Here is a 22820-nt window from a genome sequence, read left to right as displayed (position 1 = left end):
CCCTAGCGGCATCCAGACACAGAATGATCCGAGCAGCGCGGGCAGCGGCTAGTCTATCCCAGGGTCACCTGATCTGGCCAGCCAACCACTGCTATCGACGTGTAAGGGTACCACGTCATGCTGGGTGGAGTGCAGAGTCTCCTGGCTTGTGATTGGCTCTGTTTCTGGCCGCCAAAAATCAAAACGGCGGGAGCTGCCATTTTCTCGAGCGGGCGAAGTATTCGTCCGAGTAACGAGCAGTTTCGAGTACGCTAATGCTCGACCGAGCATCAAGCTCGGACGAGCATGTTCGCTCATCTCTAATGGTAGTCCTTTTTCAAAGATGGTGTTCCGATACCCCTCTCTTCACTGCGCATGTGCAAGGTGACTTCCGGACATGCACATTATAATGGGGGAGACGCGGATTCATGTGTTTTACCGCAGATACAGACGGAGCATCAGATTTTCGCACCTATCCTTCGTTAGGTCCCTGTTCACACACATTTACATGATATTGAATAAGAAGTCTGCAAACACTGTTATCACTTTACTGCTATGTTCTTACTATATTATGGAAGATATTTTATGCACTAGCACTTTATATATGTAACAATAAATATGTTTTTATATGTATTTCTGTAATCACAATCAGATGTACAAATTGATCATGTGACACTCTCTATTGTGTTAAATACTGGGCTGTTACGTCATGTCCTTTGCTTTAGAAAGGTGGTAACTAGAGATGAGCGAACATACTCGTCCGAGCTTGATGCTCGTTCGAGCATTAGCGTACTCGAAACTGCTCGTTGCTCGGACGAATACTTCGCCCGCTCGAGAAAATGGCAGCTCCCGCCGTTTTGCTTTTTGGCGGCCAGAAACAGAGCCAATCACAAGCCAGGAGACTCTGCACTCCACCCAGCATGACGTGGTACCCTTACACGTCGATAGCAGTGGTTGGCTGGCCAGATCAGGTGACCCTGGGATAGACTAGCCGCTGCCCGCGCTGCTCGGATCATTCTGTGTCTGGATTCCGCTAGGGAGAGAGCTGCTGCTGGTCAGGGAAAGCGTTAGGCTGTTCTATTAGAATAGTGTTAGGCAGGAGTGATTCAACAAGAACCCAACAGCCCTTCTTAGGGCTACAATAACGTTATACTTTTTTTTTTTTTGTTTGCTTGTGGCTGGGCTTGCTGGCACTAGTAGTGCAGCTAGTACCATATTGTGAGGAATTTGCAGGGGGACTTGCTACCGTTGTGTTTAGCTCTTAGTGACACACATATCCACCTCAAACACCAATGTGGGAAAATTTATTAGGGGTTTGATTTCAATTAGGCACAGTCTGCCATTTCCTTTTTATTTTACGTTTATTTTTTCATAACTCAGCGTCATCTCATCAGTGTGCTTTCATACTTGGCTAGAAAATAGCCAAAGGAGAATCCAAACGGCTTACTTACGCCTACAATAGCGTTATATATATTTTATTTCTGGTTGATCTGCTGGTGGCTGTCCTTGCTGCAGTGCATATACTAGCCAATTGTGAGGAATTTGGAGTGAGACTTGCGACCGCTGTGTTTAGCGCTTAGTGACGCACATATCCATCGCAAAGACCGAAGTGGGATAATTTATTAGGGGTTGGATTTCAATTAGGCACAGTCTGCCATTTACTTTTTATTTTACGTTTATTTTTTCATAACTCAGCGTCATCTCATCTGGCATAGCAGTGTGCTTTCATAGTTGGCTAGAAAATAGCCATAGCAATAGGATAGCATCGTTTGGTTTTAAAAACTAAAAAACACAAAAAAAAAAAAAAACACAAAAAAAAAAGTAAAAAAAAAATTAAAGTTATAACTTTCATTTTCAAAATGTTTAACCCGAGGGCTAGGGGTAGAGGACGAGGGCGGGGACGTGGGCGTCCAACTACTGCAGGGGTCAGAGGCCGTGGTCCTGGGCGGGGTGAGACACCACCTGCTGATGAGGGAGCAGGGGAACGCCGCAGAGCTACACTCCCTAGGTTCATGTCTGAAGTTACTGGGACTCGTGGTAGAGCACTGTTGAGGCCAGAACAGTGCGAACAGGTGATGTCGTGGATTGCCGACAATGCTTCGAGCAATTTGTCCACCAGTCAGTCTTCCACGCAGTCCACCCATGTCACCGAAATCGGCACTCCTCCAGCTCCTGCACCTCAGCCTGCCCCCTCCCAGGAAAATTTGGCATTTGAACCGGCATACTCTGAGGAACTGTTTTCTGGACCCTTCCCACAGTCACAAACCACTTGTCCGGTTGCTGCTGAGCAATTTTCCGATGCCCAGGTTTTCCACCAGTCGCAGTCTGTGGGTGATGATGACCTTCTTGACGTAGTGGCATAAGTGTGTAAAGAGGTGTCCGACGATGAGGAGACACGGTTGTCAGACAGTGGTGAAGTTGTTGTCAGGGCAGGAAGTCCGAGGGGGGAGCAGACTGAGGGATCGGAGGATGATGAGGTGACAGACCCAAGCTGGGTTGAGAGGCCGGGTGAACACAGTGCTTCTGAGACGGAGGAGAGTCCTATAGCAGAACAGGTTGGAAGAGGCAGTGGTGGGGCCAGACGGAGAGGCAGGGCCAGAGCAGGTGCATCAGCGCCAAATGTGTCACGTAGTGAAGCTCCCGTGGCGAGGGCTCCCGCGGCGAGAGCTAGATTTTCAGAAGTCTGGAGGTTCTTTAAGGAAACACCGGATGACCGACGGACTGTGGTGTGCAACCTTTGCCAAACCAGGATCAGCAGGGGTTCCACCACTACTAGCTTAACTACCACCAGTATGCGCAGGCATATGAATGCTAAACACCCGAATCAGTGGCACCAAGCCCGTTCACCTCCGGCCGTGCACACCACTGCTCCTTCCCCTGTGTCAGCTGGCTGGGACCGAGTCTGACCCTGGGGCTGGTCATATACTGCCAACGCCGAGGATTGCGGGGCCTACCTCGGTCCAGGTCTCAAAGGCCTACTATGCCTCCTCCTCCTCCCACCCCTCGTCCACCTCCTCCTCCGAACTACCATCCGTGGGCACGGCGCCATCAGTCGGTAGCTCTAGGCACAGCAGCAGTGCCGTCGCTAAGCGACAGCAGGCGGTGCTCAAACTGCTGAGCCTAGGCGATAAAAGGCACACCGCCCAAGAACTATTACAGGGCATCACGGCGCAGACTGATCTGTGGCTGGCACCGCTGAACCTGAAGCCAGGCATGGTTGTGTGTGACAACGGCCGTAACCTGGTGGCGGCTCTGCAACTCGGCAGACTGACACATGTGCCATGCCTGGCCCATGTGTTAAATCTGATAGTTCAGCGTTTCCTCAAGACATACCCCAATCTGTCAGATTTGCTCACGAAGGTGCGCCGCATCTGTGCGCATTTCAGGAAGTCCAGCACAGATGCTGCCACTCTCAGGGCAGCGCAGCGCCGCCTCCAACTGCCCGCTCACCGACTGTTGTGCGACGTGCCCACGAGGTGGAATTCAACATTAACCATGTTATCCAGAGTTTACCAGCAGCACAGAGCGATTGTAGACTGCCAGATGTCAACTTCCACCAGAACTGGTAGTCAGGTCAGTCAGCTTCCTCAAGTCTACAATGAGGAGTGGACGTGGATGTCTGATATCTGTCAGGTGCTGAGTAACTTTGAGGAGTCAACACAGATGGTCAGTGGTGATGCCGCCATCATCAGCCTCACCATCCCGCTGCTTGGCCTGTTGAAAAACTCTCTGGTCAGCATGAAGTCGGAAGCTTTGCGCTCGTCACAAGAGACGGGGGAAGAAGATTCCCTTGTTGATAGCCAAAGCACCCTCAGGTCTGTTTCTCAGCGCATATCGGAGGAGGTGGAGGTGGAGGAGGATGAGGAGGAAGAGGAGGAGAATGTTGGCGAGACACAAGAGGGGACCATTGTTGAGTCCTTCACTGTTCAGCGTGTATGGGCAGAAGAAGAGGAGTTGGAGGAGTTGGAGGAGGAGGAAATGGACAGTCAGGCCAGTGAGGGGAGTGAATTCTTGCGCGTTTGGACTCTGGCGCATATGGCAGATTTCATGCTAGGCTGCCTATCCCGTGACCCTCGCGTTCAAAGAATTTATTCCAGCACCGATTACTGGGTATTTACTCTCCTGGACCCACGGTACAAGCAAAATCTTTCCACTCTCATCCCTGGAGAGGAAAGGAGTGTGAGAATGCATGAATACCAGCAGGCCCTGGTGCACAAGCTGAAACAGTATTTCCCTTCTGACAGCGCTAGCGGCAGAGTGCGTAGTTCTGCGGGACAAGTAGCGAGGGAGAGTAGGCGAGCAGGCAGCTTGTCCAGCACTGGCAAGGGTACGCTTTACAAGGCTTTTGCCAGCTTTATGTCACCCCAGCAAGACACTGTCACCTGTCCCCAGTCTCGGCAGAGTAGGGCTGATCTTTACAGAAAGACGGTGAGGGAGTACGTAGCTGACCATACCATCACACAGCTCCCTACAACTACTGGGTTTCAAAGCTGGACATGTGGCACGAACTGGCGCTGTACGCCTTGGAGGTTCTTGCCTGCCCTGCCACTAGCGTCTTGTCCGAGCGGGTTTTCAGTGCAGCTGGTGGCATCATCACCGATAAGCGTACACGCCTGTCGACTGACAGCGCTGACAGGCTGACGCTTATTAAGATGAATAAAGCCTGGATTTCTCATAATTTCCAATCTCCACCAGGTGAAGGAAGCTCAACCTGAATAATTTATGCACTCCTCCTCCTCCTCATTTTCCTCCTTCTCCTCCTCTTTGTACACTAAAGCAGAGGAAACTGGCTATTTTTTGACAGGGCCCACTGGCTCTAGCTATAGTACTTTATGCATTTAATTTTTCTGGAGGGCCACCTACCCGGTCCTCTGTTTTAAACAATTTTTGGGAGTGCCACATACAGGCACTCCATCTATTCAATTTTTCTGGAGGGCCACCTACCTGCTCCTCTGGTTTGAAAACTTTTTTGGACTGCCACATACAGGCACTCAATCTATTCCATTTTTCTGGAGGGCCACCTACCTGCTCCTCTGGTTTGAAAACTTTTTTGGACTGCCACATACAGGCACTCAATCTATTTCATTTTTCTGGAGGGCCACCTACCTGCTCCTCTGGTTTGAAAACTTTTTTGGACTGCCACATACAGGCACTCAATCTATTCCATTTTTCCGGAGGGCCACCTACCTGCTCCTCTGGTTTGAAAACTTTTTTGGACTGCCACATACAGGCACTCAATCTATTTCATTTTTCGGGAGGGCCACCTACCTGCTCCTCTGGTTTGAAAACTTTTTTGGACTGCCACATACAGGCACTATCCAAATTAAATTGTCTCCATAGCAGCCTCCACACGTTGTCTCCATTGCTACCTCCAAAAGTCGTCCATATAGCTGCCTCCATACATCGTCCCCTTATCAAACGAGGTGTGTCAGGCACAAATTTGGGTTGTTTTCATGGATTCCACATCAAAGTTGTTAACTTTGTCGCCACCCTGCTGTGTAATCCACAAAATATACTGGCAAACTTTTATCATGTACCGATATTATTTGAGCGCTTCTTGCTCACCTCCTTTGGTTCCTCTCTGCCACCCATTGGTTTGAAGCCTGAGTCCATTTAGGGTATGTCGCCATGACACTCTCTAGCCTGCTGCCGCTGCCTCTGCATGCCGTCCCCTATAGTGTCAGGGTCAATTATTGGATGTTTTACATGCTATCTAGCTTCATTCTGTCACTCTGTCATGGCCATGCTGTTGCCCATAATTTTGGCATAATGGTACGTTTAAGCAGCCTCAGAGGCATCCATGCATGCTGCCCCTGCTGTTTCCTGTCCATTTCCGTGGTGTTTCCATCCTTTTCTGAGGTTCCCAGGTGTTTGGCCAAGCTTCCCTGTGCAGAGCCTTGGTCCCCTTGAAAAATGCTCGAGTCTCCCATTGACTTCAATGGGGCTCGTTATTCGAGACGAGCACTCGAGCATCGGGAAAAGTTCGTCTCGAATAACGAGTACCCGAGCATTTTAGTGCTCGCTCATCTCTAGTGGTAACCACCGAAACGTCGTGCATGGAATAAACTCATCACTTTTTGTTATGGATTGGTATTTGCTGTCTCATTTTTCCTATATTTTCTATATTTTCTTCTCATTTTTTTAATGGACTGGTTTGTGCTGTCTCATTTGTCCTATTTATTTATCTATCTATCATATCTCCATCTGCACACCATATTAACATATGTAATGAACATTCTAGAACACCAATACTATGACCTCATGGAGGGTCATGGTAACCCATGGCATGGAACCTTAGCTCTGGTCATCACAATAGAAATATGTGATGTCATAGATGATTTGATGACATCACCACCTTCTATATCCCACTGTCACCCCTTGTAGTAGATCATTACCTTACAGACTCCCAAGGGTGAGGTAATCACGATGCATTCTGCAGCAAAATCCGAAATACGGAGAAGAGCCCAAAGAGATCGGGTTCTATTACAGAGGAGAGGAATTGATGAAGAGCAGGAACCATTATTCAACTTATGGGTAATGGACTGTCCACCAACTGATGTGGACATTGATGACTCAAACATGGCATACAAAAGACTGGATCTGGAGAAGACCCGAAAGATCAAGAGACATGAAATCCTTACACAGAAAAGGAAAATGGAGAACCTGATGGAATCTCACTCTGCCGATGAAGACCTTAACAGGGCCATTCTCAACAGCATGAAAAAACTTGGAGAATTGGTCCCTGCTTCCAGGAGGAGGAACAAATACTCAATCCTCAAGAAACTCCGAAATATCAGCTCAGAGTTAGAGATGGAAGAGGTTCTCCAAGTAAGACCACAACATGTCTCTTTCACCAGATCCCACAGTCCAGAGACTCCAAACCTACAGAGAGAGGCAGCCAAGAGGAGAATCAGGAACAACAGAGATTGGGTTGTCCAAGGATTGAGAGGTCTCATCTATGCCAAAGCCATAATTAATGGAAATGGAGCGTTAAGAAGATCCGGGTCACCAGCCATCAACACGTCCTTCACAGAGAGCAAGAACGGCTCAGAGATTGTCTCTGCACCCAACGCATCCCTGGAACCAGGTAAGATGGAAATCACTTAGTACTATAAAACTGGGGGATCAGAGGGGGGTAGTTGGTTTTATATTATGTATTAGGCCTAAATTAAATTCTAGAGATCTATTAAAAATACCCTGGTTTCCAATAGCAACCACTCACAAATCAGATTCCATTATTCCAGAGAGTTCTAAATTCTAAAATGGAATCTTAGGTCTGATTCTAATCCTAGTTGCTAGGGGCAACAAGGATTTGTTTTAAAGTTATTATTAACCCGTTAACGACCTGACATTTTTTTATTTTTTCATTTCCATTTTTCACTTCCCACCTTCAAAATCTATAAACATTTTTTAATTTTACACGTAAAGAGCCGTGTGAAGGTTTGTTTTCTGCTTAACAAATTGCACTTTATAGTGAAGGTATTTAATATTTCATGCCGTGTACCGGGAAGCGGGAAAAAAATTCCAAATGCAGTGAAAATAGTGAAAGAACGCATTTGCGCCGTAGTCTTGTTGGCTGTATTTTACAGTTTTCATTGTGCACCCAAAATGACAAGGCTACTTTATTCTTTGGGTCGGTACGATTACGGGGATTTCAAATTTGTATAGGTTTTATAATGTTTTGATACATTTACAAAAATAAAAAATTTCTGTAAAAAAATTTTGGGGGGATTTTTCCATTTTCTGGCGCCAATGACTTTTTCATACTTCGGTTTGGGGTTTGTGTCATATATTGCAATTTTTGATGAAGTTTTCATTGCTATTATAGTTTATAGGACTGTACAACCTTTTGATCACTTTTTATCAATTATGTTGTATTTTTCAAAATGGCAGAAGAGTTCCATTTTCAACTTTGGCCGCTATTTTCCGTTAGGGGGTTAAACGCAGCGAAAAAGTGTTATTATATTTTGATAGATCGCATTTTTCGATGCAGCGATAACTAATGTGTTTATAATTTTTACTGTTTTTATTTTTACCGTTTTTAAATTAAATTTATATCAGTTCAGGGGGGTGATTTGAATTTTTAGGTTTTTTTTCATTTATTTATTTTTTTTACTTTTTAAAAACTTTTTTTACTTTTATTTTGACTATTTTTCAGACTCCCTAGGGTACTGTAACCCTACGTTGTCTGATCAATCCTATCAAATACTGCCCTACTACAGTATGGCAGTGTATGGGGATTTTCCGGTGACAGCACATTGTAATGAAAGGGTTTAAACGAGACAGCTTCAGGTCTTCGGAAGACCCGATGCTGTCATGGAGATGGATCACCGCTCCCCGATGACATCACGGGGAGTGACGATCCTCAGCAAGATGGCAGCGCACCCATCTTTTTTGAGCCGCTGGCAACTTTGCGGTGATCTGAGGGAAAACACACAATCAGTTCTAGCAATATGCAGCAAAGACCTAATGGCTATGGAGAGGGCTCAGCCAGGACCTGATGCGCCGTACTATTACGTCACACGTCGGTAAGGGGTTAATGTACTTTCACTATAAGAAGACTATATGTAATAACAGATTTTCAAGCTTATTATACAAAGATAAAATTGCAGGTGACTTTAGTGTAATAAGGAATCTCCTATTTTATCTCAGCAGAGGGAAGCGCTCAGCCAGACTCTGACATAGCGGCCATGCCAGCGGAAGACCTCGCCAGTGCCCGACCCCAGACACCAACACAACTTGTTAACACCATAAGACCTTTCGATGTTAACAATCTTGAGTTTCAGAAAGACCTTGGAAAGGGGGCATATGGAAAGGTAAGTGGCCAAAACATGAATCCACTTTTATTCTTCACACAAATCTTTATAAAAAATCCAGTACTTTTCCTTATAATTCTCAATCTGATCTGTTATCATTCTCCTTCAGGTTGTCCTGGCATCAGATCCCATCACTGATGAACTGCTGGCCGTAAAGATCATGTCCAAGAGTAAAATCAAGGACACAATCTCCACAGAACTGGAAGTCCTTAGAATTGGAGCTGAATGCCGCTTCCTGATATCATTGCGGGGATCTATGGAGACAACCACCAAATACATCATAGCCATGGACTATATGGCCGGAGGAGACCTGTTCGGCCTGATGATGGAATGGATGCCCTTTGACATGCAGACAACAAGGTACATTTCTTATATTGTGGTTGAATTATTGAGGGAAAGGTCCTAAAAATCTGGAGTCTTTGAGGTCCTAGAGAACGGGGCCTAGGGAGGAATATAGAGGCATGAGTAGGACACGTGTTATTGTATGTTCTGTCACTGATCACGGACGTCACCGCTGATCTATCATCTACTTTCTTCTCCCCAGACCCTTTGCGGCAGAGATGTACTGCGGACTCCGATATCTTCATGACCACGGCGTCATACACCGGTAAGTCGGACATAAATCTATCTCCTGTGATTCCTTATATTACATACATTATGGGAGATGTTTATCTTTATAAATTCTTTCTTTCCGCAGTGACCTGAAGCCTGAAAATATTCTCCTTGATGACATCGGACACATTAAAATTGCTGACTTTGGCATCTCGGCAATAAATGTGTTTAGAGAAGACACCACCACAGGCATTGCAGGCAGCACTGGATATATAGCCCCAGAGGTAAGGAACGTCATATAACTACTAAGCCATGTGCTATCACAGGCCGGTCCTCATAGCGCTGTGTGTGTAGACCCTGCCTCATCTCCTGACTGATGTCTTACAGGTGCTGGACGAGGAGCCGTATAATCATCTTGTGGACTCGTTTGCATTTGGCGTCATCCTCTATATGATGAGCGTAGGAGATCAGCCGTTCTATGGCGAAGGCTCACTGGAGGATTACTATTGGTCACTGCAGGAAGATGTCCCTGATTTTCTCCCGGGAACATGCCCTCATGCCATCGATTTCATCCAAGGGGTGAGTAGTAAGAAGGATAACATTGGGTGGATTATATAGAAATCATACATTATATCATATCTCATTATTTCTCTCATTTTCCAGCTATTGTGCAAATCTCCATGTGACCGTATAGCAATGACATCGTCCACCAGATCCCACCCGTTCTTTCACACAATTGACTGGGACGACGTGGAGTCCGGCAAAGGCCGCCCACCATTCCAATGGGACTGTAAGTATCAGACACATCCAAAGTGTGATCATTGCAGTTACATATAGACACATGTTCTCCATTATTCAAACCATTATTATCCCCCCCTCCACCATACACACAGTTATACAGATAATAAGAAGATACTTAGATATTATTTGTTTTGTCTTTTACAGGAGTAAATGGCTGATAAAATCCAGCCCGCTCCAGTAACATCTTGGAAGAATTTACTTTATGGCTACTCTACCGATTGTGACATTTCTACCGATTGTGACATTTCTACCGATTGTGACTTTTCTACCAATTGTGACCAGTCTGCCACCACATAACATCCACATAGATTCGAGCACCAATATTCCAGGGATATAATCCGATCGCCATACATGGGGTCAGGAAGGAATTTTTTCCTCTTATATCAGGACAAGCCAACCAAATGTCCTCAGAGGTTTTTTTCGCCTTCCTCTGGATCGACATAGCAAGTCATTATTAGGTTAAAAGCCAAGAACTTCTTTTAACCATACTTGCTATGTAACCATCTAGACAGCTCATCTATGAACATGGTGGCAATGACTTTACTTACCGATTGTGACAGAAGGAAGCTACGGCTACTTCACTTACCGGATATGGACTTAAAGAACAAAGTCGATGTGACCAGTCTTCCACCACATAACATCCACATAGATTCGAGCACCAATATTCCAGGGATATAATCCGATCGCCATATATGGGGTCAGGAAGGAATTTTTTCCTCTGATGTGAGTACATGCCAACCAAATGTCCTCAGAGGTTTTTTTCGCCTTCCTCTGGATCGACATAGCAAGTCATTATTAGGTTAAAAGCCAAGAACTTCTTTTAACCATACTTGCTATGTAACCATCTAGACAGCTCATCTATGAACTTGGTGGCAATGACTTTACCTACCGATTGTGACAGAAGGAAGCTACGGCTACTTCACTTACCGGATATGGACTTATAGAAGAAAGTCGATGTGACCAGTCTTCCACCACATAACATCCGCATAGATTCGAGCACCAATATTCCAGGGATGTATTCCGATCGCCATATATGGGGTCAGGAAGGAATTTTTTCCTCTCATATCAGGACAAGCCAACCAAATGTCCTCAGAGGTTTTTTTCGCCTTCCTCTGGATCGACATAGCAAGTCATTATTACGTTAAAAGCAAAGACCTTCTTTTAACCATGCTTGCTATGTAACCATCTAGACAGCTCATCTATGAACATGGTGGCAATGACTTTACCTTCCGATTGTGACCGAAGGAAGATACGACTACTTCACTTACCGGATATGGACTTAAAGAAGAAAGTGGATGCTAATTCATCTACCAAATATGGACTGATAGAAAGAAGCGTCTACTACTTCAACCACAGGTCATGGACCGACTGGAGGAATCAGCTGTTCCTTCACTTAGTGGCCATGATAGACACAAGAAAGGGTTCTCTCCCCTTCTTCACCTGACGGTCATGGACTGACAGAAGGTTGCATCAGCACCTTCATCCAACAGCCATGGCAGACACAAGGAAGGGTTCAATCCCCTCCTTCACCTGACGGTCATGGACTGACAGAAGGTTGCATCAGCACCTTCATCCAACAGCCATGGCAGACACAATGGAAGGGTTCAATTCCCTCCTTTACCTACCGGCCATGGACCGAAAGAAGGTAGCATCTGCTCCTTCTGCTGCCGGCCATGTGCAGACACCAAGATGGGGTCACTCCCATCCTCACCTAGCGGTTATGGACCAAGAGAAGGATGCAGATGCTCCTTCAACTACTGGCCATAGCAGACACAACGAAGGGGGCAATCCCTCTTCACATACCGGCCATGGACCAAGTGAAGCATGCGGCTGCTACTTCACATACTGGCCATGTGCAGACTTAAAGATGCGGCTATTCCGCTAATTCACCGAACATTCATGGACCCACAGAAGGATGCGGCTGCTCCTTCATCTACTGGCCATGGATAGACAGACAGAAGGCCACATGGATCTACATGGTGTTGAAGAAAGAATCCACGGACATCTCCACCTAGACAAGTCACACTTAAGATTCCTGCTCTTCTCCTCTCCTTCATGTGTGATCTAGACCTGGATTTCCCGAACCTCACCAAAGTACAAGCCAAGGCCTCCAGAGAAGAATCCCATCTGCTCTTCTCTATTATCAATTACTGTGCAGAAAATCACAACTTTCTTGCACAAATAAAATATAAAAACATCTATAAAAGTTTTGATTCAACTCTTTATATTTAAACCTTATTAAATATCTGTATTCCTCTGGGTTGGGGGAGGGGTGTGTGACATCACGGTGAAACTATAGAGGCAGAGATATTTGGAGCAGGTGGTGCATATAATTTTTTGCCCTTACGGCTTTTTCTAGAAGACCAACCCACCTGACAGCATGTCATTCAGAGATAATACATAGGACCACATTAGGCATCACCCAAAATGAAGACGGAGTCACATCTTATAATACATTTTAACCTGATGGAGACCAAAATGAAACGCTCTATTGGACTTCACCAGGGGAATGTGAGCCTATAGAAAGACTCTGGACTGTCATATGCAATAGATTAAATCAAATAGTCATCCCTAGGGTTGTACGTTATTAGGACATATAAATGGGGTCTCTTATAATGGTGTAGAACATGTTTCTCACACTAGATATAAAAACAAAGCGTCCTGTGTATAATATATGGGTGGGTACAGTATATAATAGAAGAGTGGACACTCACTGTATTTTATTATATGAATCAGCACCATATATAACAAGTGAGGACACAATAGAAAAAGAAAAAATGCTGCATATATAAGAACAATGGGGGGTTTTCTGGCAGAGAAGGGACATGAATCTTCCCCCTGCTTGACAATTTTTGGCTTTCTACATCCCACACCTCATTATTGGTGTATTGGGGCAGAGAACAGGCGGGGTGCAGGGTTGGCGGAGGGTGGACTGGAGCATGAACGCCTGGTCCTTGATATTTAGCGAATATGGGCGAAGAGCTGCTAGCAGGGGGATTTTAACCCCTTATCACCGACACTAGTTTTCAGCTCAATGACCAGACTCGATTTTTCAAATCTGACATGTCTCACGATAATTGGTTATAACTTCGGAACGCTTTAACATATCCGGGTGATTTTGAGAATGTTTTCTCGTGACACATTGTACTTCATGTTAGTTATAAAATTTAAGTGATAAGTTTTGCGATTCGTTCTGAAAAAAAGTGAACATTTGGCAAAAGTTTGTAAAAATTCTTCATTTTCCAAGTTTGAAATGTTCTGCTTTCCAGATAGGAAGTAAAAATACCCAAAAAGCTTGATAAATTACATTTACGGAATGTCTGCTTTATGTTGGGATGATATTTTATGCGTCCTCTCACTTTTCTAGGATGTTATGAGGCGCAGAACTTTAGGTGCGATTTTTCTCATTTTCATGAAAATTGCCAAAACTCACATTTTGAGGGAAAACTCCGCTTCCAAGTGACTTTGTAAGGCCTAAATAATAGTAAAACCCCATAAATTACCCCACTATAGAAACTTCACCCCTCAATGTATGTAAAACAACTTCTATTAAGTCTATTAACCCTTTAAGTGTTTCACATGGGTTAAAACAATATGGACCTGCGATTTAGAAACTATGGAATTTTTTTGGAAAATACATTCATTTAGGCCAAAACTGACAGTTTCAGAATAAATTAAATGATGAAAGGCACTGCAACGTTTGATGCCCAATTCCTCCCGAGTGTACTGATACCCCATATGTGGTGGTAAACTTCTGTACAGGCGCACGGCCGAGCATAGAATGAATGGAGGCGCCATTCACAGCAGATTTGTATTGTCACATTGTACGACCTATACATTTTTTTCTTTTTGGTAATGCGAACATATGAGGGCTTATTTTGTACGGAATGAGATACAATGTATATATAATTCATTTAGGGGGGTCTATAGCTTATTCATGAGATTTTATTAACTATTTCAAGGGGGACACAAACAAAATCATCAATTTTTATTTTGGATTTTTAGCATTTCCCCCCGCTCACCGTAATGTAAAAATAATATTTTATCTTTATTCTCTGGTTCACTACGATTGCGGTGATACCTCATTTATATAGTTTTTCTTATCTTTTCCTGAGCAAAACCAATATTGGAGAATATCGCATTGTTTTTACTATTGACAATTTTCAGGGCCATAACTTCTGTATTTTTATGTTGTCAGACCTGGTTGAGGGCTTATTTTTTGCGCAAAGAGTTGTTCTTTTCAGTCGTATCATATTAGGGAATGTAGCTTTTTTTTATAACTTTTTAGAACATTTTTTGTGATGGTGTTTGATGAAAAATTGTATATTACGGGAAGTTTTTCGTAGTTTTTTTTTTCATCGTTCACCGAGCGGGTTCAATATTGATTTAGATTTATTGTACAGATTAATACGGACGCGGTGATACCAAATATGTATGTTTTTGTGTTTTATTTACTGTATTTGCATTTTATGTGTTACTGGGGAGATTATGGGACTTTTATTTTATTTATTTATTTAATTATATTATAAAAAGATTTATTTATTTTTTTTTTAACTTTTTTACATTTTCTACTTCTTGGCTTGAAAAAGCGATCATCCGATCGCTTATTCAAGCCTTTACACTGCAATACACTTGTATTGCAGTGTAAAGTGTAAGTAACTGAGCATGCTGCGCATGCTCAGTTACTTACAGCCGGGTCCTGCCAGGAAGCCAGGACCCGGCGAGAAGAGGAGCCGACAGGAGGAGCCAACAGCCTCGGGTCACTCGTCGGGACCCGGGGCGTCGGGACCCGATCCACGGGGGACACACTTGCACGCCGCGGTCATGCTTGACCGCGGCGTGTAAGGGGTTAAACACCCGGGATCGGAGTTTTTCCGATCCCGGGTGTTAGTGCCGGGTCTGGGCTGTGATATCACAGCCCGACACCGGCACTATACTGACCCGATGTCCCGAAATCTTCTTCTGACGCGGCGCCGTAGAAAGGCGTCGCGTCAGAAGAAGTACCCTTAATGGCCGCCGTAGAATCCCGATAGGGCGGTCATTAAGGGGTTAAGACTGGAGTTAAAAAACGCCACCTCCCCTCCCCCATTGTATTTTGGACCTTTTTTTTTACCTCCTGACCAGTTTGGCTTTGGGCTAATCCCAAGGCTACTACCCAAGTGTAATAATAGCTATGAAAATAGTTATCATACTAGCACTTTTAATTCCCCAGCTCTACAGTTCTACAGCACTTGAGATTTCCATGTTTTTATAAAAGAACAATGCCTACACAAGCCTATGCGTCTCCACGGTAGCAGACGAGAAACAAGATGTGTGTAGTCTGATCAGGGCCGGAATAAAGTTGGTGGGGGCCCCTTGGTGCATAATCTGGTGGGGGCCCCCATTGAATGTAGTCCAGACAGGGAACAGCAATCCCTATATACTTCCCTTCTAGCAATAACTATATACAGCTCCAAGTAATCACTATATACAGCCCCAAGTAATCACTATATACAGCTCCCACAGTAATCACTGTATACAGCTCCCCAGCAACCACTACATACAGCTCCCTCAAAAACCACTATATACTGATCCGATAGCAACCATTTATATAGAGCTCCCCCAGCAACCACAATATACAGCTCCCCAGAACCCACTATATACAGCTCCCACAGCAACAACTATATACAGCCCCCCAGCAACCACTATATACAGCTCCCCCTGTATTCACTATATATACCCGCCAGCAATCACTATACACAGTCCCCAGCAACCACTATATACAGCTCCCCCATCTATCACTATACTCTGCTCCCCCAGCAATCACTATATACAGCCCTCAGCAATCACTATATACAGCTACCCCAGATATCACTATATTCTGCTCCCCCAGCAATCACTATATGCAGCTCCCCAAGCAATTACTATATACAGCTCCCCCAGCAATCACTATATACAGTTCCACCAGTAATCACTATATATTGCCCCCCCCCAGCAATCACTATATACAGCCCCCAGTAATCACTTCATACAGCCCCCACCCAGCAATCACAATATACAGCTCCCCAGGAATCACTTTGTAAAGCTCCCCCTACTTACTGTATAAAGCTACCAGTAATCACTATATACAGCCCCCCCAGAACCACTATATACAGTTCCCCCAGCAATTACTATATACAGCCCCCAGTAAACTCTATATACAGCTCCCCAGTAATCACTATATGCAGCTTCTGCAGCAATCACTATTTACAGCTCCCCCAGCAATCACTGTATGCAGCACCCAGTAATCACTATATACAGCCACCCAGCAATCACTATATACAGCCCCCAGCAATCACTATATACAGCTCTCCCAGATATCACTATATTCTGCTCCCCCAGCAATCACTATATACAGCTCTCCCAGCAAATACTATATACTGCTCCGCCAGCAATGACTATATGCAGCCCCCCCAGCAATTACTGTAAACAGCTCCCCCAGTAATCACTGTATACAGCTCCCCAGTAATCACTATATACTGCCCCTCCCAGCAATCCCTATATCAGGCCCTCAGTAATCACTATATACAGCCCCCCTGCAATCACTAAATACAGCTCCCTAGGAATCACTTTATAAAGCTCCCCCAGCAATCACTATATACAGCTTCTCAGCAATCACTATATACAGCTCCCCCAGCAATCATTACATACAGCTCCCTAGGAACCTCTATATACATCTCTTCAAGCAACCACTATTTACAGCTCCCTCAGCAATCACTATATTCAGCTCCCCAAGTAATCAATATATACAGCTCCCCAGCAATTACTATATACAACTCCCCAGACGACCACTATATACAGCTCCCCCAGCAACCACTATATATAGCTCTCCCAGTAATCACTCTATACAACCCCCAGTAATCACTCTATGCAGCCCCCCAGCAATCACTATATACAGCTACCCTAGCAAACACTATATACAGCTCCCCCAGCATTCACTATATACAGCCCCCAGCGATCACTAAATACAGCTCCCCCAGCAATCATTATATACAGCTCCCCCAGCAATCACTATATACAGCTCCCCAGCAATCATTATATACAGCTTCCACAGCAATCATTATATACTGCTCCCCCAGCAATCACTATATACAGCCCCCCAGCAATCATTATATACAGCTCCCCCAGCAATCACTATATACAGCCCCCCAGCAATCATTATATACAGCTTCCACAGCAATCATTACATACTGCTCCCCGAGCAATCACTATACAGTATACTTCTACCCAAGCAATCACTAAATGGAGCCCCCAGCATTATTATATACAGCCCCCCCAGCAATCACTATATACAGCTCCCCAAGTAATCAATATATACAGCTTCCCAGAAATTACAATATATAGCTCCCCAGGCGAACCAGTATATACAGCTGCCCAAGCAATCACTATATACAGCCCCCCTGCAATCACTATATACAGCTCCCCCAGTAATCACTGTATACAGCCCCTAGTAATCACTCTATACAGCCCCCTAGCAATCACTATATACAGCTCCCCCAGCAATCACTATATACAGCTCCCCCAGCAATCACTATATACTGCTCTCCCAGGAATCAATAAATACTGCTACCCAAGCAATCACTTAATGGAGCCCCCAGTAATCACTATATACAGCTCCACCAGCAATCACTATATACAGCCCCTCAGTAATCACTATATATAGCTTCACTAGCAATCACTGTATACAACCATACTGTATACAGCCCACTATAATAACAATATACAGTCCCCCTATAATAACTATATACAGACCCCAATGAAAGCTATATACAGCCCCCTATAAAAACTATATATAGCCTCCCTATTACTATATACAGTCCCCTTATAATTAATATATATATAGGCCCCTATAATAACTATAAACACCCCCTATAATAACTATATACAGTTCCCTATAATAACTAACTTTATACAGTCTTATATATACAGTCCTAGGTAAAATAATAAAATTGTACTCACCTTCCATCATTCCCCCGATGCGCTCCGACCTCCTTCCCTTCCCTAGCTTGAGGTGTCAGTTAGTTTGTGTACATCGGAGGTGGTGCTGTGACGGCATGGCGCTATGCCGTCACACGCTTCGCTGTCAGCATCAGAGCACCGCCATCTTTGTATACCTGCAACGATCGTCTATGGAAGAGCAGGGAATTTATAGTTCATAGTAATGCGACTGCCCGAATCGCCTACATTTGTTGGGGGCCCCTTTAAGGGCAAAGTGGTGAGGGCCCCTTTAAGGGCAAAGCGGTGGGGTCCCAGGGCGTGCGCCGCGTGTACCCCACCTATAATCCGTCCCTGAGTCTGATCCTCCTGTATGTTCCCTGTTTTGTTGTAACCTATTGGATGGATGTGAGCACTTAGTTGGAAACAGGTTGGAGTAAATGGGACATAAGGATCAGACTACGCAGGGTTTGGTTGCTGTAGGTTGCCATGGAGATGCATAGGGTCGTATAGAGCCAAAACAGTAGAATTTTTTTAACTACTTACCTCCCCAGCTATAGTGTCTCCAGCTATAGTATCCAGATATATATATGCAGTGTAAAAGACGCCTCAAGGTATGTCCCAAACACCTTCAAGCTGGCAGTCCTGGCATTATATAGAACATGAATAAGTTTGTGCACCCGGGATGATGACGTAGCTTCCAGGGGTCCGTGTCTTCCCCCCCAAAACTGTCTAGGGCTGACAAGAAGCATATGTAGTTCAGCCAGCTGTCTGAAAGGAATCGCTGCGCATGCACCGCCCACTATGACTATAAGGTATAATAGTATCATCATATTGGCAGCTGGATGTGAATCGTATATAAATCTGTACATCACTGCATCAAATACAGTTTGTTTCTGAATCATTTCTGAACAACAATCGCTCCAATTGTCCTGGAAATTTGTCTATAATCCCATCCAGTCCTCCTCCAGATTTCATTTTATAAAAAGGCCCCATCACTTTTCGGTCATTTTCTTAAATTGTTTTATTACATTCGGGGTTAAAGAGGACCTGTCACGGATCGCCCCCTCATGAATACACCGGACAGCTTTGCAGGTGGTCCGGCGTTTACATTGTACTCCACCGCAGTGTTTGATAGCGTTACCAGAGGTTTCCAGTAATGCTATCATTCTCACACTGCGGCGTTTGTTTAAGCACTTTAGTAAGCCATGACAGGTCATCTTTAAGCTTTAAGGTTAAGTTTAGAGTTAGAATATGCATTAGAATTAGGGTTAGCGTTAGCATAATGGTTAGTGTTAGGGTTATGGTTAATGTTAGGGTGAGCATTAGGATTCCGGTTATTGTTAAGATTAGAGTTTTGCTTAGTGTTAGGGTAAGCATATTAAGATTAGGGTTGGTGTTTCAGTTAGGTGTTTCAGTTATGGGCGAATCGATTCTAAAGTTTCAAATTTCGGTTAGAATTTCAGGAAAAATTTGATTCGTCACAAAGCCGATTTTTATGCTGATTCGCGGGAACGAAGTTTTTTTTCCCCTCAATGTGTTACATGGGGCAGAGAACTCTGGGAAGGAGAAAGGAACACCCCCGGTGACATCTCCAGACCTGTAAGCCATTCAGCGACCAGCAGGCTTATGTGATGTCACACAACCCTATAAACCCAGCCATTTTCCATCTTGGCACTTCACAATGCATGTAGCGTGTAGTTTGCTGCTATTGTACTGTGTAGTATCGATTCTTGCTGCAATCCCTGGTTGTTCTTTAAGGGGGATCTGCATACCCCAAATAGCAGTTCTATTTAGTGGCAAAATCGAATAGGAAGAAATCTGTTTGACTTTCATGCATCTGCAGTAGCGATTTCTTTATGCAGCTGCTGTAGTGATTTGTGGACCTCTCACTGGGTGTCAGTTGTGGGGTATCTGTATAACGCACATTGCAATACCTTTTTGGGGCTCTAGTTTACAGCCAGATTTACGTGTGAAATCCACGTAGTTTATACAGTGATTTTTGCAGAAATTACAGTGTCAGTTGTGGGGTATCTGTATAACGCACATTGCCATACCTTTTTGGGCCTATAGTTTAGGCTGCATTCACACACATGTAAGGGGGACGTATATACGGCCGACGTATATATGGCTGATATACGTCCCCCATACACTTCTATGGGCTGACGGCATCGTACGGGAGCGGTACGGTGCAGCACACGTGTGGCACCGTACCGCTCCGTACCCCGGGAAAAGATAGGACATGTCCTATTTTTTACCCGTATTACGGTGCCGTGGCCCATATATTCCTATGGAGAGGGGCGGGGGTGAGCTGCGCTCACCTCCTCCTCCTCTCCCCGCACGCTGCCGTGTGCCCGCCGTGCTACGGTGCGGCGGGCCACAGCAGTGTGCATGTAGCCTTACAGCCAGATTTAATTGTGAAAACCACATGGTTTATAAACCATTATGTCAGACAGAAAGGTGGCAGGTGGAGCAGGCAGAGGTGGCAGCACAGTAAGGGGACGTTGCAGCAGGGGTGACTCTGTGAGGCCAGAACTGCCGTTGTTGAATGGTTGACTAGGTCTTGGCCACATGAGTCCGGTGGTGGCTGAACTGGAGGAGGATGAGGAGGGGGACATTGGAGCACAAGCAGAGTCTGGTGCAATTTGTGGTTTTTCTACTCTACTACTAGGTGACAGGAGAGGAGGAGCGTGAGCATCCGGAGTAGGTAGAAGACGAGGCAGATGACCCAGAAGCACTGTGGCAGTATACTGTGGAGATGGAGGCCGGGAGTCCCTCAGCGTCACTTGCGCAGATGGCCCCCAGCATGCTGCTTTGCCTAACTAGTGACAGCCGAATAGTCAACATCCGGCATAGGGATGACTCTTGGCTCTCCACCCTCTTGGACCCTCGCTATCGGTCAAAAATGGGTGACTTTTTTCCAGCTGCTGAGAGGGAGAAACAACTGGCATACTATAGAGAAATACTGTGCACAGAGTTGGCCGCTGCCTATGTGCGCCATTGTCCATCCTCTGTCAGGTCTGATCGGGGGATTCCTGGCAGTCATAGCTCACGTACTACTACCACGGCTGCTGTGGGGAGCTGGGGGGGTAGGAGCAGTAGCAGCTCCATCAGCAGCAGCTTAAGTCTGGACTCCTTATTGAGCAACTTCCTTCACCCGCCTAGTGAGGAGGGTAGCTGCCACCAGCAGCAGCAACAGGACATGGAGCAGATCCTGCACCAGCAGGTGGTGGCCTACTTGGACAGCACTTTACCACCTCAGGTTGAGGATCCCATGGACTACTGGGCAGCCAAACTTGATGAGTGGCTGTAACTTGCGGAGTTTGCAGTAGAGAAGTTGTCCTGCCCGGCCAGTAGTGTGGCAACAGAGCGGGTGTTCAGTGTGGCGGGGGCCATCATTACCCCAAGGAGAACCCACTTGTCCACCCGTAATGTGGAGAGACTGACCTTTGCCTCTGCAGGCTCCTGCTGCTGAAGAATGCCACCGCCACACTATATCATTGTGCCACTTTGCAGGCTGCTGCTTCTGATGCCACATTCACACTATATCATTGTACCACTCTGCGGGCTCCTGCTGCTGCTACTGATTCCACCTCCACACTATATCATTGTACCACTCTGCGGGCTCCTGCTGCTGCTACTGATTCCACCTCCATACTATAACATTGTGCCACTCTGCGCCATAGCGTAATTAGAAGCTGATGGGCCCCAGTGCAAGGTCTGTGCCAGGCCCCCAACTATAATGTATGGTTTATAGTAATAGTCTTCTAATATGGGAAAGTGACACCATGAGGGCCCCCTAAATCTCTTGTACCCAGGTGCAATCGCAACCTCTGCACCCCCTCAAGTTACGCCCCTGACTCTGTGGGTTCCTGCTGCTGCTGCTACTGATGCCACCAACACACAATATCATTGTGCCACTCTGTGGCCTAACATGTTGCCACCACCTCCACACCTCTGACCTCATGCTGCTGCTGCTGGTGCCACCTTTTTTGTCAAAGACCTGATATTTTCAGGAAAACTAATGTACTATGGATGTGGTGTCTCAAATCTACAAATTAAAATTTACATTGAATACTTCGAATTCATTTCAAACTTCATCGTTGTGCCACAATGTGGCCTCCTCTGCTGTGGGTTTTGTGGGCTTCTGCTGCTGCTGATGCCACCTTCACACTATATTATTATGCCACCCTGCGGGCTCCTGCTGATACTGATGCCACCTCCACACTTTCCATGTTGCTGACACCATGTTGCTGACACCTGTGGGCTCCGGCTGCTTCTTCTTCTGCCGCCACCTCCACACTCTTATCATTGTGCCACTTTGTGGCCTCCAATTGCTGCTGCTGCTTCTGCTGCCGCCATCTCCACACTCTTATAATTGTGCCACTCTGTGGCCTCCTGTTGCTGCTGCTGCTGATGCCACCTCCACACTATATAATTGAGCCACTCTGTGGCTTTCCCTGTTGTTGCTACCATGTTGCTGTCACCTGTGAGCTCCTGCTGCTGCTGCCGCCACCTCCACACTCTTATCATTGTGCCACTTTGTGGCTTTCCATGTTGCTGCCACCATGTTGCTGCCACCTGTGGGCTCTTGTTGATGCCACCTTCACACTATATCATTGTGTCACTCGGTGGTGGAGATACATAGATGATGTGTTCCTCCTCTCGACAGGCTCACAGATACGACGTAAGGCTTTTTTAGGTTATTTGAACACCGTA

At 45.5% G+C, this 22820-nt stretch overlaps 1 protein-coding gene across 2 annotated transcripts; it reads left to right on the top strand.

Moving 5' to 3' along the window:
• Positions 1–6386: 6386 nt before the first annotated feature.
• Positions 6387–12338, top strand: LOC140069040 (serine/threonine-protein kinase Sgk1-like). Of its 2 annotated transcripts, none has more exons than XM_072114376.1 (8): positions 6387–7066; positions 8635–8795; positions 8905–9155; positions 9340–9402; positions 9493–9631; positions 9735–9926; positions 10011–10137; positions 10293–12338. In XM_072114376.1, coding segments are annotated over exons 1-8 (1596 nt in total). In that variant the 5' UTR covers positions 6387–6405; the 3' UTR covers positions 10295–12338. The 2 variants fall into 2 exon arrangements, with proteins under 2 accessions (XP_071970477.1, XP_071970476.1); XM_072114375.1 differs by having other exon boundaries at positions 8632–8795.
• The last annotated feature ends 10482 nt before the right edge of the window (positions 12339–22820 follow it).

Source organism: Engystomops pustulosus, chromosome 7 (assembly GCF_040894005.1).
Source record: "Engystomops pustulosus chromosome 7, aEngPut4.maternal, whole genome shotgun sequence".
Lineage (NCBI taxonomy): Eukaryota > Metazoa > Chordata > Amphibia > Anura > Leptodactylidae > Engystomops > Engystomops pustulosus.
The sequence above is the reverse complement of the archived record's forward strand: the minus strand, read 5'-3'. Positions and strand labels throughout refer to the sequence as shown.

Excerpts from the sequence above, each read along its gene's own strand:
- LOC140069040 (XM_072114375.1), top strand. The coding sequence starts at position 6,406 with ATGCATTCTGCAGCAAAATCCGAAATACGGAGAAGAGCCCAAAGAGAT. Across the intron at positions 8,796-8,904 it reads GAAAGGGGGCATATGGAAAG|GTTGTCCTGGCATCAGATCC; the intron begins GTAAGTGGCCAA and ends ATTCTCCTTCAG. Across the intron at positions 9,403-9,492 it reads GACCACGGCGTCATACACCG|TGACCTGAAGCCTGAAAATA; the intron begins GTAAGTCGGACA and ends TTCTTTCCGCAG.